The sequence below is a fragment of the Triticum urartu genome, chromosome 7A (genome assembly GCF_056163025.1).
Source record: "Triticum urartu cultivar PI428250 chromosome 7A, HENAU_Tu73, whole genome shotgun sequence".
NCBI classification, from domain to species: domain Eukaryota; kingdom Viridiplantae; phylum Streptophyta; class Magnoliopsida; order Poales; family Poaceae; genus Triticum; species Triticum urartu.
This window is the reverse complement of record NC_141879.1, coordinates 684707589-684725203: the sequence shown is the minus strand read 5'-3', so window position 1 is coordinate 684725203 and position 17615 is coordinate 684707589. Positions and strand designations below refer to the sequence as shown.

Here is a 17615-nt window from a genome sequence, read left to right as displayed (position 1 = left end):
AGTAAGCTGGTGCAGTTGCAAGCAAAGCGTTGTGGCGGGATCTACATGTGAAGCGGAGTACATGGCAGCCTCGGAGGCAGCACACGAAGCAGTCTGGGTGAAGGAGTTCATTACCGACCTTGGAGTCATACCCAATGCGTCGAGCCCGATGACTCTCTTCTGTGACAACACTGGAGCTATTGCCCTTGCCAAGGAGCCCAAGTTTCACAGGAAGACCAGGCATATCAAGCGTCGCTTCAACTCCATTCGTGAAAGTGTTCAAAATGGAGACATAGAGATTTGTAAAGTACATACGGACCTGAATGTAGCAGATCCGTTGACTAAACCTCTCCCTAGAGCAAAACATGATCAACACCAGAATTCCATGGGTGTTCGAGTCATCACAATGTAACTAGATGATTGACTCTAGTGCAAGTGGGAGACTGTTGGAAATATGCCCTAGAGGCAATAATAAAATGATTATTATATTTCCTTGTTCATGATAATTGTCTATTATTCATGCTATAATTGTATTATCCGGAAATCGTAATACATGTGTGAATACATAGACCACAATGTGTCCCTAGTGAGCCTCTAGTTGACTAGCTCGTTGATCAACAGGTAGTCATGGTTTCCTGGCTATGGACATGGGGATGTCATTGATAACGGGATCACATCATTAGGAGAATGATGTGATGGACAAGACCCAAACCTAAGCATAGCACAAAGATCGTGTAGTTCGTTTGCTGTAGCTTTTCTGGATGTCAAGTATCATTTCCTTAGACCGTGAGATTGTGCAACTCCCGGATACCGTAGGAGTGCCTTGGGTGTGCCAAACGTCGCAACGTAACTGGGTGACTATAAAGGCACATTACAGGTATCTCCGAAAGTGTCTGTTGGGTTGGCACGAATCGAGATTGGGATTTGTCACTCCGTATAACGGAGAGGTATCTCTGGTCCCACTCGGTAATGCATCATCATAATGAGCTCAATGTGATCAAGTGGTTGATCACGGGAACATGCATTACGGTACGAGTAAAGTGACTTGCCGGTAACGAGACTGAACGAGGTATTGGGATACCGACGATCGAGTCTCGGGCAAGTAACGTACCGATTGACAAAGGGAATTGAGTACGGGATTGATTAGGTCCTCTACATCGTGGTTCATCCGATGAGATCATCGAGGAGCATGTGGGAGCCAACATGGGTATCCAGATCCCACTGTTGGTTATTGACCAGAGAGTCGTCTCGGTCATGTCTGCTTGTCTCCCGAACCCGTAGGGTCTACACACTTAAGGTTCGGTGACGCTAGGGTTGTAGAGATATGAGTATGCAGTAACCCGAAAGTTGTTCGGAGTCCTGGATGAGATCCCGGACGTCACGAGGAGTTCCGGAATGGTCCGGAGGTGAAGAATTATATATAGGAAGTGCGGTTTCGGCCATCGGGAGAGATTCGGGGGTCAGCGGTATTGTACCGGGACCACCGGAAGGGTCCCGGGGGTCCACCGGGTGGGACCACCCATTCCGGAGGGCCTCATGGGCTGAAGTGGGGAGGGAACCAGCCCATAGTGGGCTGGTGCGCCCCCCCCCCTTGGGCCCCCCATGCACCTAGGGTTGGGAACCCTAGGGGAGGGGGCGCCTCCACTTGCCTTGGGGGGTACTCCACCCCCTTGGCCGCCGCCCCCCCCCCTAGGAGATCCCATCTCCTAGGGCCGGCGCACCCCCTAGGGGGCCTATATAAAGAGGGGAGGGAGGGAAGCCGCACCTCAAGCCTTGGCGCCTCCCTCTCCCCTGCTACACCTCTCCCTCTCGCAGAAGCTCGGCGAAGCCCTGCTGCGGTGACTGCTGCATCCACCACCACGCCGTCGTGCTGCTGGATCTTCATCAACCTCTCCTTCCCCCTTGCTGGATCAAGAAGGAGGAGACGTCACGCTGACCGTACGTGTGTTGAACGCGGAGGTGTCGTCCGTTTGGCGCTAGGATCTCCGGTGATTTGGATCACGACTAGTACGGCTCCCTCATCCCCGTTCTTTGAACGCTTCCGCTCGCGATCTACAAAGGTATGTAGATGCATCCGATCACTCATTGCTAGATGAACTCATAGATGGATCTTGGTGAAACGTAGGAATTTTTTTTGTTTTCTGCAATGTTCCCAACACTCATATGCTCCGTGTCGCTCAAAACGCTTTTGGAGCCCCGGTTCTAAGCTGTAAAGCATGCCGCACTGAACGAGGGAGTAATCATCAGCACATGTCTGCCAAGCGCTCATAATGTCTTGGTTCTGTGGGACGGGTGCGTCACCTAGCGGTGCTTCTAGGACATAATCTTTCTTGGCAGCTATGAGGATGATCCTCAGGTTCCGGACCCAGTCCGTATAGTTGCTGCCATCGTCTTTCAGCATGGTTTTCTCTAGGAACGCGTTGAAGTTGAGGACAACGTTGGCCATTTGATCTACAAGACATATTGTAAAGATTTTAGACTAAGTTCATGATAATTAAGTTCATCTAATCAAATTATTCAATGAACTCCCACTTAGATAAACATCCCTCCAGTCATCTAAGTATAACATGATCCGAATTGACTAGGCCGTGTCCGATCATCACGTGAGACAGACTAGTCAACATCGGTGAACATCTTCATGTTGATCGTATCTTCTATACGACTCATGCTCGACCTTTCGGTCTTCTGTGTTCCGAGGCCATGTCTGTATATGCTAGGCTCGTCAAGGCAACCTAAGTGTATTGCGTGTGTAAATCTGTCTTACACCCGTTGTATGTGAACGTTGGAATCTATCACACCCGATCATCACGTGGTGCTTCGAAACAACGAACTGTCGCAACAGCGCACAGTTAGGGGGAACACTTTCTTGAAATTATTATGAGGGATCATCTTATTTACTACCGTCGTTCTAAGTAAACAAGATGCAAAAACATGATAAACATCACATGCAATCAAATAATAGTGACGTGATATGGCCAATATCATATAGCTCCTTTGATCTCCATCTTGGGGCTCCATGATCATCTTGTCACCGGCATGACACCATGATCTCCATCGTCATGATCTCCATCATCGTGTCTCCATGAAGTTGCTCGCCAACTATTACTTCTACTACTATGGCTAACACGTTTAGCAATAAAGTAAAGTAATTTACATGGCGTTTCTCAATGACACGCAGGTCATACAAAAAATAAAGACAACTCCTTTGGCTCCTGCCGGTTGTCATACTCATCGACATGCAAGTCGTGATTCCTATTACAAGAACATGATCAATCTCATACATCACATATATCATTCATCATTCATCACAACCTTTGGCCATATCACATCACAAAACACTTGCTGCAAAAACAAGTTAGACGTCCTCTAATTGTTGTTGCAAGTTTTTACGTGGCTGCTATAGGTTTCTAGCAAGAACGTTTCTTACCTACGCCAAAACGACAACGTGAATTGCCAATTTCTATTTACCCTTCATAAGGACCCTGTACATCGAATCCGATCCGACTAAAGTGGGAGAGACAGACACCCGCCAGCCACCTTATGCAACTAGTGCATGTCAGTCGGTGGAACCGGTCTCACGTAAGCGTACGTGTAAGGTTGGTCTGGGCCGCTTCATCCCACGATGCCGCCGAATCAAGATAAGACTAGTAACGGCAAGCAAATTGACAATATCGACGCCCACAACTACTTTGTGTTCTACTCGTGCATAGTAACTACGCATAGACCTAGCTCATGATGCCACTGTTGGGGAACGTTGCAGAAAACAAAAATTTTCCTATGTTTCACCAAGATCAATCTATGGAGTCAACTAGCAACGAGAGGAGAGTGCATCTACATACCCTTGTAGATCACGAGCGGAAGCGTTCAAGAGAACGGGGATGATGGAGTCGTACTCGCCGTGATCCAAATCACCGATGACCAAGTGCCCAACGGACGGCACCTCCGCGTTCAACACACGTACGGAGCGGATGACGTCTCCTCCTTCTTGATCTAGCAAAGGGGAAGGAGAGGTTGATGAAGATCCAGCAGCACGACGGTGTGGTGGTGGATGCAGCCGTGATCGCAGCAGGGCTTCGCCGAGCTTCTGCGAGAGGGAGAGGTGTAGCAGGGGAGAGGGAGGCGCCAAGGCTTAAGGTGCGGCTGCCCTCCCCCCTTTATATAGGCCCTTAGGGGGGTGCGCCGGCCCTAGGAGATGGGATCTCCTAGGGGGGCTGCGGCCAAGGGGGTGGAGTACCCCCCAAGGCAAGTGGAGGCACCCCTCCCCTAAGGTTCCCAACCCTAGGCGCATGGAGGGCCCAAGGGGGGGCGCACCAGCCCACTATGGGCTGGTTCCCCTCCCCACTTCAGCCCATGGGGCCCTCCGGGATGGGTGGACCCACCTGGTGGACCCCCAGGACCCATCCGGTGGTCCCGGTACAATACCGGTGACCCCGAAACTTTCCCGATGGCCGAAACTACACTTCCTATATATAATTCTTCACCTCCGGACAATTACGGAACTCCTTGTGACGTCCAGGATCTCATCTGGGACTCCGAACAACTTTCGGATTACTGCACTCATATCTATACAACCCTAGCGTCACCGAACCTTAAGTGTGTAGACCCTACGGGTTCGGGAGACAAGCAGACATGACCGAGACGACTCTCTGGTCAATAACCAACAGCGGGATCTGGATACCCATGTTGGCTCCCACATGCTCCTCGATGATCTCATCGGATGAACCACGATGTCGAGGACCTAATCAATCCCGTACTCAATTCCCTTTGTCAATCGGTACGTTACTTGCCCGAGACTCGATCGTCGGTATCCCAATACCTTGTCCAGTCTCGTTACCGGCAAGTCACTTTACTCGTACCATAATGCATGATCCCGTGATCAACCACTTGATGACATTGAGCTCATTATGATGATGCATTACCGAGTGGGCCCAGAGATACCTCTCCGTCATACGGAGTGACAAATCCCAGTCTCGATTCGTGCCAACCCAACAGACACTTTCGGAGATACCTGTAATGTACCTTTATAGTCACCCAGTTACGTTGTGACGTTTGGCACACCCAAGGCACTCCTACGGTATCCGGGAGTTGCACAATCTCATGGTCTAAGGAAATGATACTTGACATCCAGAAAAGCTACAGCAAACGAACTACACGATCTTTGTGCTATGCTTAGGTTTGGGTCTTGTCCATCACATCATTCTCCTAATGATGTGATCCCGTTATCAATGACATCCCCATGTCCATAGCCAGGAAACCATGACTATCTGTTGATCAACGAGCTAGTCAACTAGAGGCTCACTAGGGACACATTGTGGTCTATGTATTCACACATGTATTACGATTTCCGGATAATACAATTATAGCATGAATAATAGACAATTATCATGAGCAAGGAAATATAATAATCATTTTATTATTGCCTCTAGGGCATATTTCCAACAATATAAAAAATACCAACACCTTGGCCATTGCTACAAACTGAACCATCAAAGTATAATCTCCATGGTACTAATGAAACAAGGTTCATATCAACATCATGCTTGTTATTAATCCGATGTTCAACAATGAAATTAGCAACAATTTGGCCTTTCATGGATTTTAGAGATTCATAAGCCAAATCATATTCAATCAAAGCATAAGCCCACTTGCCAAATCTACCACTAAGAATTGGCCTATGCAACATGTATTTAATGACATCGGTTTGAGAGGCTACTACACAAACACTCGGCACTAAATAATGTCTCAGTTTTGTGCAAGCATAATATAAGCATAGACATAATTTCTCAATAAATGTATACCTTGTCTCTGCGTCCAATAAGCGGCGGCTCAAATAAGTGATGGCATGCTCTTTTCCTTCGGTCTCTTGAGTTAGAACAGCACCAATAACTCCTTCCTCTGCTGCAATGTAAAGTCTGAAGGGTTCCCTATGCTTGGGTGCTTTCATCAACGGAGGAGTGCACAAATAATTCTTGATCATATCAAATGCTTCTTGCTGTTTTGCCCCCCAAGTGAAATCAGCATCATTCTTTAACCAAAGGATAGGAGTAAATGCATCAACTTTCCCTGATAGATTAGCTATGAACCTTCTCAAATAACTGACCTTGCCAAGGAACTTTTGCATATCTCTCTTGCATGTTGGAGCGTCCACTTCCTGTATAGCCTCTATATTTTTGGGATCAATCTCTATACCATCTTCATGAATAATGAAACCCAAAAACTTGCCAGCTGACACGCCGAAAGCACACTTCAAAGGATTCATTTTCAATCCATACTTTTTCATTCTTTCAAAAGCTAAACGCAAATCAGCTAAGTGAGATTCAAAAGCATCCGACTTGACAACAATATCATCAATATAAACTTCAAGTATCACACCGAGTAAATCATGAAAAATCAAATTCATAGCCCTTTGATATGTGGCGCCAGCATTTTTTAATCTGAATGTCATCACTGTCCACTCGAATAAACCAAGGAAACCAGGGCATCGAAAAGTTGTCTTGTACATGTCCTCTTCGGCCATAAAAATTTGATTGTATCCGGCATTACCATCTAGAAAGCTAATAACCTTATGTCCAGAAGCATCATTAATAAGCATATCGGCTATTGGCATAGGATACTCATCTTTGGGTGTAGCCCTATTCAAATCTCTGAAATCAATGCACACCCTCAACTTGCCAGATCCTTTCTTCTCTACTGGGACAATGTTAGAAATCCACTCGGCATACCTGCAAGGTCGAATGAAATTAGCTTCAAGCAGTCGACCGATCTCTTCCTTGATCCGGTCATATGTTTTCAGATTAAATTTTCTGGCCGACTGTTTATAAGGTCTAAAACCGGCCTTTATAGGCAACCGATGCTCCACTAGCTCTCGGCTTAACCCTGGCATCTCATGATATTCCCATGCAAAGCAACAAACATATTCTTTCAATAGCTCGATTAACTTAGCCTTACAATCGGCTTTTAAATTTTTGTTTATAAATGTCGGTCAAGTGACTGAACCATCTCCAATATCTATCTCTTCTAATGGATCGGCTGATGTAAAACCTTGTCCAAGTTTATCCATGTCATCCAACTCCTCTATAGACTGATACATATCGTTCTCATTGGATCGATACTTTACAAGACGTTTTTGTAACCACTCGGAATTAGGATCCATTTAAACATATCATACCTTGGAGCCGATTGCATTCACTTGGCTTTAAAGAGACGGGCACAAAACCATTCTTGGTCGCGCTGAGAAAATCAAATTCTGATAAGTCACGTCCCGTCAAGCAAGTAGCGTTGGGATGTTGCCAATCCACCGATGCAACGGCCAAAGCAACACAGGCCGAGTTATCCGCATGAATAACTTCCACTTCATCATCAACCCACTGAATCAAAAACTGGTGCATAGTGGATGGCACGCACTGGTTTGCATGAACCCAATCGTGGCCTAGTATGACGTTGTAGTTACCTTGCACCTCAGCAACAAAGAATGCAGTAGCCAAAGTTTTGCTTCCGACTGTAAGCTCCACATACATTACACCTTTGGCTTCAGTTTTCTCTTTGCCTTCAAACCCGTTGAGCACCATATTGGTCTTGATCAATTCTTCATCAAGCAAACCCAATTTCTTGAAGACCAAATAAGGCATAAGATTTACCACAGCACCACCATCAACAAGCATCCGAGTGAGCGGCGACCCATTGATATGACCTTTGATATATAATGGTTTCAGATGCGTTACTGGTTCTTTTGGTTTCTCGAATATTGCGTTTTTAGGGCCAAAATCCAGCTGAGCCACCTCCCCTTCTTCATCTACAGCACGAAACTCAGCAGGTAAGTAATACACCATATTGATATCCATACCTTCATGAACCGGCGTGGACTCATAGTCCAACATATCAGCCTCCTCCTCGAGTGCATCCACAGATTCTGAAATTTGTCCAAGTGAAGGAGAAGTACGAAGTGTCGCAGACGATGTCATATCTGTTGCATCGTCCTCCTTTGGTGATGTAGGTATTGCTGTGATAGATGTAGAAGTTGTTGTATCTTGTATTTGTTTAGGCCTCCACACTTGTTTTGGTGGAACCATGGGTCGAGTGTCATTGAACAACTTATCCCTTTGTTTCTCGGCCTCCTGATCTGCCATCTCTTGACTCCTTAACCTTTGTAGTTTCCTCTTTTGTGTCTTTGTTAGCCCTGGAGGACACCACTTTGGCTGAGTGTATTTAGGATCTCTTTTCTTTACCTGGCTGGTGCTTGCCTCATGGTCATTAGCCGAGTGCTTTGGCGCGATAGCAAGTATCAGCTCAGTCGGATTGCTATGCACAATCGGCTGCTGTATGGCGAATGTTTCGGTGCCCAAGATAAGTGAGTTGACATCCATTTTCTCCTTGCCTTTTCCCGACTCAACTGCTGCAACACTTGGTGATTTAACACGCCATTCTTTTCGACTTTCCAGATGCATGAAGTTTCCACTCGGGCGCACCTTTTTACTCTGATGGAATCCACTCAGATGGATATCACTCGAATGGAATTCAGTCGGATGGAATCTGCTCGGCCACATTTTTTCACTCGGATAGCTTCCACCTGGGTGCATTCTTACACTCGGATAATTTCCATCCGGTCGCATGTTTTGACCAGCCGGCCGATAGTTACCGATGTTCAGTCGGCCTCTATATGAATAGTCAAGTCAATCCCAAACAGATTGCGTATGCTCTTCTAGAAACGGCACCCTTGGTCCACTCGGTTTCATATACTGACTGAACATATCAGCTGATGGTGACCTTGGTCGCTTCAGATGAGTCGGCCGATTAAAGCTAGAACCGGCCGACTGGTTGGTGTACTTGGACAGCAACATATCAAAAGTTGGCTTGATCCGCTTGTGCTGTACTTTAACTTCATTCCTTTTCCACTTGCCAATTTCTGGACTCTTGGGCTTGACAAATCTCACACGAGCATTTTCTTGCACTTGCAGTTGCCCCCCGAGTGTAGGATTCTTGATGGTGATTTTGATCACTTCCTTGCCATCGGGTTGCTTACCAAGCACAACCTGTCTCCCCAAGACCTTGTTGTCCTCCTTGTCTTTCCTGGGCTCACCAACAATGACATTAGCTTTATTAGCAGATTCGGCTACCTCTGGCCGAATGAGTAGCTTCTTCCCCTCCAAATCCATGGTATTCATTGGAAAAGGCTGTTTATCAACTTGCATCTCAGAAAAGTTCAATCATCCGTCATTAATGGCCGATTGTATCTGTCGTCGAAAAACATTGCAATCGTTAGTAGCATGAGAAAAAGAATTATGATACTTGCAATAAGCACGCCGTTTTAACTCTTCAAACGGCGGTGAAGTATGAGATATTCTAATAATCTTAGCCTGCAGCAAAGCATCAAATATTCTATCACACTTAGCAATGTTAAAAGTAAACTTCATCTCTTCATCACGATTCTTATGAATCGGTTTCAGATCATTGCAAGTAAAGGGTTTGGCCTTACATGGCCAAAAAAATTCAATAGCAAAAACATCACCCTCATCGTCCGAGTGATCACTATCATATTCCACCATATTCATCTTTGGACGATCGGCTTTGTATCTATGCACTTCTTTGAGATCTTTGCTTCGGCTTTCCTGAGCCAAAACCCTTTGTAAGACTTGGTTGATATTTAAGAACTCATAACCTTCTAGCTTTTATCTAATGGGAGTTCTCAAACCACTCAGCACTAGGTCCGCCAAGTCTCTCTCGGTTATCACCAAACTAAAACACCGGTTTTTTGTTTCTCTGAATCTCTTGACGTAATCGGAGACCGATTCATCATGCTTCTGTTTAACCGATGTTAGATGTGATAACTTGAGTTCATTGTCGCCGCTATAAAAGTGATCATGAAATTTCTGCTCTAGCTGTGACCAAACCTGAATGGAACCATGTGGTAAAGAAGAAAACCATGAAAATGCAGTACCAGTTAAAGATAAAGGAAACAAACGCACTTTCAACTCATTTAGTGAGCCTGCTTCACCTAGTTGTGCTAAGTATTGACTAACATGCTCCCATGTGGTTTTTGTGCCCTCTCCATTGAACTTAACAAAATCTGGAATCTTATATCCCGAAGGCCACTGGATGGCATCAAAGTACTCGGGGTACGGCTTTTGGTAAATCCGATTCCGAGGTAACTCAACTCCAAAATTCTCTCTAAGCATCTTAGCCATCTCCTCTCTAAGATTATCTAGACCATCATCCGTAGTGGACAATGAAGCTTGTGGCAGTGATATAGGAAGAGTATGGTTACTAGCTATAGGTAGGAATTGTGGCATGTATGTCGACCCATAATTTGGTAGTGGTCGAGTGGTTGTAGCTGTAGGTAGAGTTTGGTTCGGCGTCGCCACCGAACCTGTCATGCTCGTAATAGGATTAATGGGTGTAGCCACAATCTGATTTGTTTGGGTAGGATAATAAGTCATCGGCACGGGAGGCGCCGATGCAATAGGTAAAGTCAGATTAGGGTTTTGCACACTAGCAGCTACACCATTATTACCACTAGACGATTGAGATATATTCTTCTGAGCATTTGTATTTTCTATAAAAGTTTGATGGACTAGATTGTTACCATCAGCAATACGACTTTCAATCTCAGCCCACTGCTCAGGAGAAAAGGCAGTACTTACAGAAGGCTTAACCTGTTCAGTTTGAAGAGGAGGGAACTTGATTTCTTCAATCGAAGTGATGTTGCCTTGGCGATCTTTCTTGAATTTTGCAAGGAACTCCTGCAGGTCCTTCTCCTCGCGCGCCTTCTTGTACTCCTCATAGACTTGGCGATGATCGGCCGATATCTCATCAAGACTAGGCTTAATGATGTTATCGACGTCTACCTCAGATGGCTTGGGAAGATCGGACATGGTGGATGATGACGATTGATCTTCGGTCCCCAGCGGAGTCGCCAAAAAGTGTGTTGCACACGAACACGTCACGTGTACCCTTGACGCCGGGGGTGATGCACCGCGGCTCACGTCGAAGGAGACCCGACCGACAGTGCGATACGCAAGACAGTCGACGGGCGCTTTTGCAGACCCGAAAACCCCACACCCCCGGGAGGGACCCCGTCAGGGAGTGCAGCGGCTATGGGCTGCCCTAGGTCGATTCGCTCGCCCCTAGAGCCTCGGGATTCGCAGCTCTCAAACACGAAGAACAGCGAAGAACGAGATAGAAAAACGGTGGAGAGATAAAACATAGATGAAAAAGTAGTATATTGATTTGTTCGATTGTGTGTTGTTCAATCGGCCGTCACCCCCAACATATATAAGAGGCGGCTGGACTTCCCGTACAAGTAAAGGATTCATCTAGGCTTTCCTTACAAGAAAAATTACATCAATTCACGTCCTAGAGTCCTAATTCTATTCCAACTCGGATTCAGTCTGAATCTGGCCCAAACTCTGTCTTCCTTCTTGCGCGGGCCGCCGGGCTTGCATATGATCTCTGATCGAGACGGCCCAAATATCAAACTTGTGTGCCTCGACGATACGAACAACTCTCATGTTGATCACTTTTTCAAATAGGGTCATCTTGAATACTTTTCGAGGTCATCTTTATTTTCCAGTCGGACTCAGTCTTGCAGTAGACTGGATTATCCGAGTCTCGTAGTGAATTTGTAGGCTATATATTATCTCTGATGATGATGACTCCAAAATCAAAGTTTACCGTCTTGATGATACGCACAACTTCTGGATTGAACACTTCTTCATCCAAGGTCATTTTGATAAACTTTCGAGCACATGTTCAATTTCACTCGGACTTGAGCTCATCCACTCGGATATTAGATACTTTTACTCGGATCGTCCGATTGGACTTTTTCACTCGGAAGACAATCTTTCACTCGAATGACTATATTTCCACTCGGATGACTATATTTCCACTCGGAAGGCACTATCTTATTCAATAGGCAAGTTTTCGTCCCGATGGTAATCTTTTCACTCGAAATATTTTCACCTGGACGACAATTTCACTCGGATGATCGTATTTGCACTCGGATGACTATATTTCCACTTGGATAATAATAATTTCATTCGGTCAGCAAACTTTCACTCGACCGGTAAATTTTCACTCGACCGTAAATTTTCACTTGGATGGTAACTTTTCACTCGGATTTCCGACTGAAAACATAGCCCGATCTTGATTTGTCTCTCCAGGCCTCATACGACCTTGGATTGAGACGAATTATATATGAAAATCGATCGGCTCGACGAGACGAAACTTTTCCGTGTTGAAGGTTTTTCGATTCAAGGCCGCCTTGATGGCCGAATTACTCGTGCAACCCATCAGACAAGTGTCTGGCACCTCGCGCCATATTTCCGTTGAGGTTCGGTCTGCAGTGTATTGCCTCTAACTTTTGCATATGAACTCGGATTGAGATGATTTATATATCAAAACCGATTGCCTCGACGAGACGAAGATAATTCCTTAAGAATGCTCCTTCATCCGAGGTCATCTTGAAGACGTGATTGGCCAAAAACCACTCGGAACATTGAATTATCCCACTCGGAGTATAGTTTCGGTCCGCAAGATAAAGTCGAATGAATATAACCGAAACATCAAAGTGGTTCCACTCGGAGACGTGAATTTTTTCATGCTGAAAACCCGTTCACCCGAGACCATCTTTATTGCAATATGTATCTTGCCAAAATCAGGTATCAACACCTTCCCCGGTCAGCCAGCGGCAGGGTGCTCCTCCTTGCGACATGGCCGTCCTGCTTGGTGATGATGAGCCCGAATCCTAACAACTGCTGCCAAAGTTTCAGAGAAAATATCAGTTTCGTAAGCCGTAGCTGTAGCTGTTCGCCCTGTGTTCTCTGTGTCAATTTAGCTTCGCTCTCCCTTGCGAGATTTGGCCTTGTTGTTTGTTCCTGTTGCTCTTTTGCTGCTAGCTGAAAACCTGAAAGAATTGGGGGAGAAACTAGGAGAAGAGTTGGTTGGTGTTCTCTGTACATATTCCTGTATAGGCCACTTACATACTTGTATTACCTTCTTTGTTGCCCCATTGCACATACTTGTAGCTGTAGCTGTTAAAGTTCAGTTTCGTCAGTTGCACTCACCGTGGGATTTTCTTCAGTTAGTGAAATAAGCCAAGCTGCGACTTTGTCCTAGTTTGTTAGTGTAGCCCGCCGCTTTGATCGGATCATGGGATGGCATTGATACTAAAATGATCATGGTGGTGATGTAGGGTAGCGGGCGAAATAGGGAAGAAGAAATATAGAAAAGCTGTAAGTTGAACACAGCACCAAAACATCGAGTCTCCTGTTCATTGTTTTCTAACTGAGTTTGAGCTGGAGCTGACACCTCCCTCCTTCCTGGCAGCTTGGTAGCAATCCATGGAATAACAATCTAGCAGCAGCAGCAAAGTCTATGGGATAGTGAAATAGCATGACTGATCTATGGAATAACAACAGCAGCAGCAGCAGCTTGCTAAGAATTCATGGAATAACAAATAAATAAATTGTTAAACAAATAAACCCATTTGAAGAAGCAGTTAGAGCTTGCTGACTGTCTATTGGGTCTTCCTCTGAAACAAATAAACAAGCAAGAAAACAAGCATATTCACTGCATTCTATATACACATGGTCTCACCTTCGGAGTTATACAGCTGGTGCTGGTGTTCCAGTCCCCCCTTTGTACATCTTTTAGGAATTGACGTGATTGTCATCTTTCTTTCAGGGAACAGTGTTGCTGATCATTTCTGGCCGAATTCCGAGAAATCCTTGATTTCTTCTGGCCATACATATATCAGGTCAGCCTACCATATCCTTTGTTGTGACAAAATATTCTGGACATGTGCATTATTATCCACAATAGACTTGTGTTGAGAACAAAAAATTCTTGGAGCTATCATTTTTGCATTCAAAATCATAATTCATGGGAACCTGCTGCTGTCTAGAACTTCCATTCCTATTTGAAGATGTTTATATTGCTGCCATGTTGTTTTTTTCATCGGGTTTTCTTCAAAATGACATAGTTACTTTAAACTTGAGTGACATGCTATGGTTACCTTGTACCATCTGGCTCCCCTTGCTAATTCAGGATTTTATGCTAATCTTTTTGACATACATGGTTGTTTTTGACATGTGTGGTTGGTATCCTTGTCTCGATCTTGAAGTGATTATTATAAGATGTAGATGCTTAAATTGTTCTTGGTGACTTGCTGGATGTAATCACCATACTTTTATGTGGTATAATATATACTCCCTCCGTTCCGATTTACTCGTCATGGTTTTAGTTCAAATTTGAACTAAAACCATGACGAGTAAATCGGAACGGAGGGAATATATATTTGTGACTTGTCCTCATGGCAGTCTACATACCAATATCTAATTTTTGAGGAAAATGTTGCTGAGTACATGCCAAACCAAAGTGATCATGAGATAGGATGGTGTATATGCTCAAGTTGCTAATGATGAACCAAAGTGGTCATTACATAGCTAATTTTTTCTTTTTTATTGTGCAATTTGTGTGGAAGTGCATGTGTAACTCCAAATTCTTTGTGAATGTTTTTCCTTTTTATTGTTACAGGGTGGCAGAAAAACAACATTCCAATCAGGCCCTTATCGTTTTTGGTTTTGCGTCTTGCACATGCAAGTGGCTGGACTGACCGCACCCAAATGAGAATCGGAAAGAGTCCAGGCCATAGGGCAACTCCAACGACTTTGCTGTCTGTAGACTTTGGCCATCCAACGCCATGCATCAAACGTCCGTGGCGTGGTCCGGACGTTCACAATCTCACAAACCGGAAGCAAAGCTGGAGGAAGTTTGTAGGCGTGCAGACATCCACCATGTAGGCCTCGTCAACCTCGGCCCACAAAAAACCTTCTCCCTCGTTGCACAGATTGGTGATGAGGGGACTGTCATGACCATTCTCACAGAGAAGCCCGGCTTCATGGGCGAGTAGCGAGCACTGTACGCCATCCGCCGTGAGCGGTGGCAGCTCTATGTCAACGAGGCTGAAGGACGGGAATGTTGCCAGCGTTGGTAGCTCCGTGTTGTTTGAGCTGGGCCACAACAACTACGAGGCTGGATCGTCGACTCTAGCTCCATTGGGGAGGCGGCGTCGACGACCAGGCGCGGACTCAAACGAGTAGGACGTGAAACAAGACATGCCCATGTCCGAGGAAGAGTAGATTAGGGTCGGATACTTTTGCTATGAAAAGAATTTATAATATTCACGAAATGTCGTGTATGCCTTTATTTGGTTCACTGGATTGGATTACGAGCTTTCCTAATTTCATCTTTTGATTGTAAACAAGGGATTAGCAAATATTATTATCTGGTTTGCATGAGTTTCATGTCTTTTTAATTGTCCATTTGAGCTGTCACGTTACGTTTGCTTATGGCATGTTGGTGGATGTTTGGCGTGTCTGATTTTCATGTCCGGACGTTGGTGTGTCGGATTTGATGCACCCAGTTGGAGTTGCCCTGGACCAAATGACATGACTGGACACAAAAATTGGCTTGTACTTCCTCCGTAAACTAATATATGAGTGTTTAGAATACTAAAATAGTGATCTAAACGCTTTTATATTACCTTACAGAGGGAGTACCTGAGAGTCCACATCGTCTTAAGTTTTCCAAGGAGACACATAGCCAGTTTCCGTCAACTCTAAAGTAGTAGTATGATCAACCTTTTCAATAAAACAATCCAGAACGAGCACATGCAGTACAATCTATATAGCAACTGACTAGACGTTGGCCGGCAGAAAACTATCCAGATGCAAGCTGCAAAGGCTGATACTGCCGCCGTTGTCACCCGCGAGCATCTTGGGCGCGTCCGTGAATGTCCGATGACGAGGGTCATAGATTTGCAGCACCGCGAATTCGTCGAATTTAAGAGTGATGTAGAAGAGCAGTTTACCGTCATCACCTACTAGTATCCTCAAAGGCGTGATGGGGCTATACGCAGACGGGTCCATGGGGATCGAGTAAACCTTGATCCAGACCCCCTTGCAGGAATCGATTAGGAGCCATATGCCCATGGTTCCGACCTCCGGCAGGAGCATACACAGGGCCCCGTTGAGTTCCTGCAAGCTAGCGTCACACCGCTGACGTTGGCTACTCGGCGGGCCTCTGATCCCCCCCTTCCACTCCTCGCTCTCAAGATCGAAGCAGATCACGCTGTCACCGTTGAGCTGTGGAACTAAAATCAAGTAGAGGACACCCCTGACCACGACCGGGCGGCTGTTATACGAGATGCTGCTGCTAGGCAGGGGCTGCGCTTGCCTCCACCCCACGCCGTCTCCCACCGTGAGGATCTCACAGCTGCTGGGATTTATGCTCACCATCTTGTAGGCGCCCGACGGGGCGGCGCGGCCGAAGCCCATGAAGCCAAATTTGAGGTGAATCACAGTCTCCTCTCCGGTTGCGAGGTTGAGCAATGTGGCTATCCCCATCGAATAGCCGACGACGCACATCAGGTTGCCAGGGCTGCTGCACACAAGCCTTAGAATCGGATGAGCGTTTTTCATCACCTTGATGATGTGGCCGTCCATGTCGATGAGCCGCAGGGTCGACGGCTCGTCGCACGAGTTGGCGGCGATGGCGAGGAGCGGCTCCGCGCGGGCCTTGTGCGCGGCGACGAAGGCAGGGTCGTTGATGAGGGCGCGCCACTCCCGGCACACGGATTTGAACCGGCACGCCGACTTGACCGGCACCCACGACAGGATGTCGAAGACCACGTCGTGCGGCAGCCGGACGGGAGTGCCGCCGCCGCCTTCGGTCGCAGCAGGGGGCACGGGCTTCGTGGCGGCGCGCGGCGAGTTCCATGGGGGTCGCAACGCGGACGGCTTGATCCCCATGGCCACCGCCTACCTCTCACCCCCAGATGAGATCCAGATCGGGTCTTCCCAGCGCCAAGACACTGTTCGGATTGTGATACGTGGCCCGTGCTTCGCCGGCTCACCGCATATAATATCTGCCGGACGGATCGATCTGTGTCGTTTCGATTTTTGTACTCGTCCGTCCGTCGTCGATTTATAACCTGGTACTCCTCCGGTTCTTTTACTCTCCATATTAGAATTCTCTATAGTCAAACTTAATAAAATTTGACTATATTTATATAAAAAAATATCAACATCTGCCATGATAAAGTTATATAATATGAAATTTTAAGTCAGGACACATCAGGTGGTATTGATTTTAGATTATGAATGTTGGCACTTTTTTACAAAATTGATCAAACTTTATGAGGTTTGATTTTAATCAAATTTTATATGCAAATTAAAAAGGACCGAAGGAAGTACATATATGATAGATAGATACACGTCCTTCTGTCTGTGTCCGGATTGGACAAGGAACCAAGGCCCAGGACCGACGGCTCTGTTCTGCGTACAAGTACGATCAGGTGAGGAGCCGGCCTCCGTTGAAGAATCAAGGGAAAAGTTTAAAATAAACTTTAAACTTGTAGATGAAAGCTAAATTGAATTCTCAACTTGTAATTTTGGAAATTGGCACATTGAATTATTCAATCATGATCTATTTTAAACTTTAAAAGCGTTCCCAAACAGCGAAATCATTAATTAAGGAGTATTCGTTGCAAAGAACACTCCACTTTCCCAGGTCGCGACAAGTGGCGCACATGCAACACGCCACTTGTCGCAACCTGGAAGTTTTCCCTTTTTTCGTAGATC

The 17615-nt window shown here is 45.9% G+C and overlaps 1 protein-coding gene across 1 annotated transcript; it reads right to left on the bottom strand.

Annotated features, from left to right (window-relative positions):
* Positions 1–15454: 15454 nt before the first annotated feature.
* On the bottom strand, positions 15455–16901 carry LOC125528603 (putative F-box protein At1g14315). The gene has a single exon (XM_048693050.2). It carries the CDS (start codon positions 16782–16784, stop codon positions 15672–15674), a length of 1113 nt encoding a protein of 370 aa, XP_048549007.2. The 5' UTR covers positions 16785–16901; the 3' UTR covers positions 15455–15671.
* Positions 16902–17615: the final 714 nt, after the last annotated feature.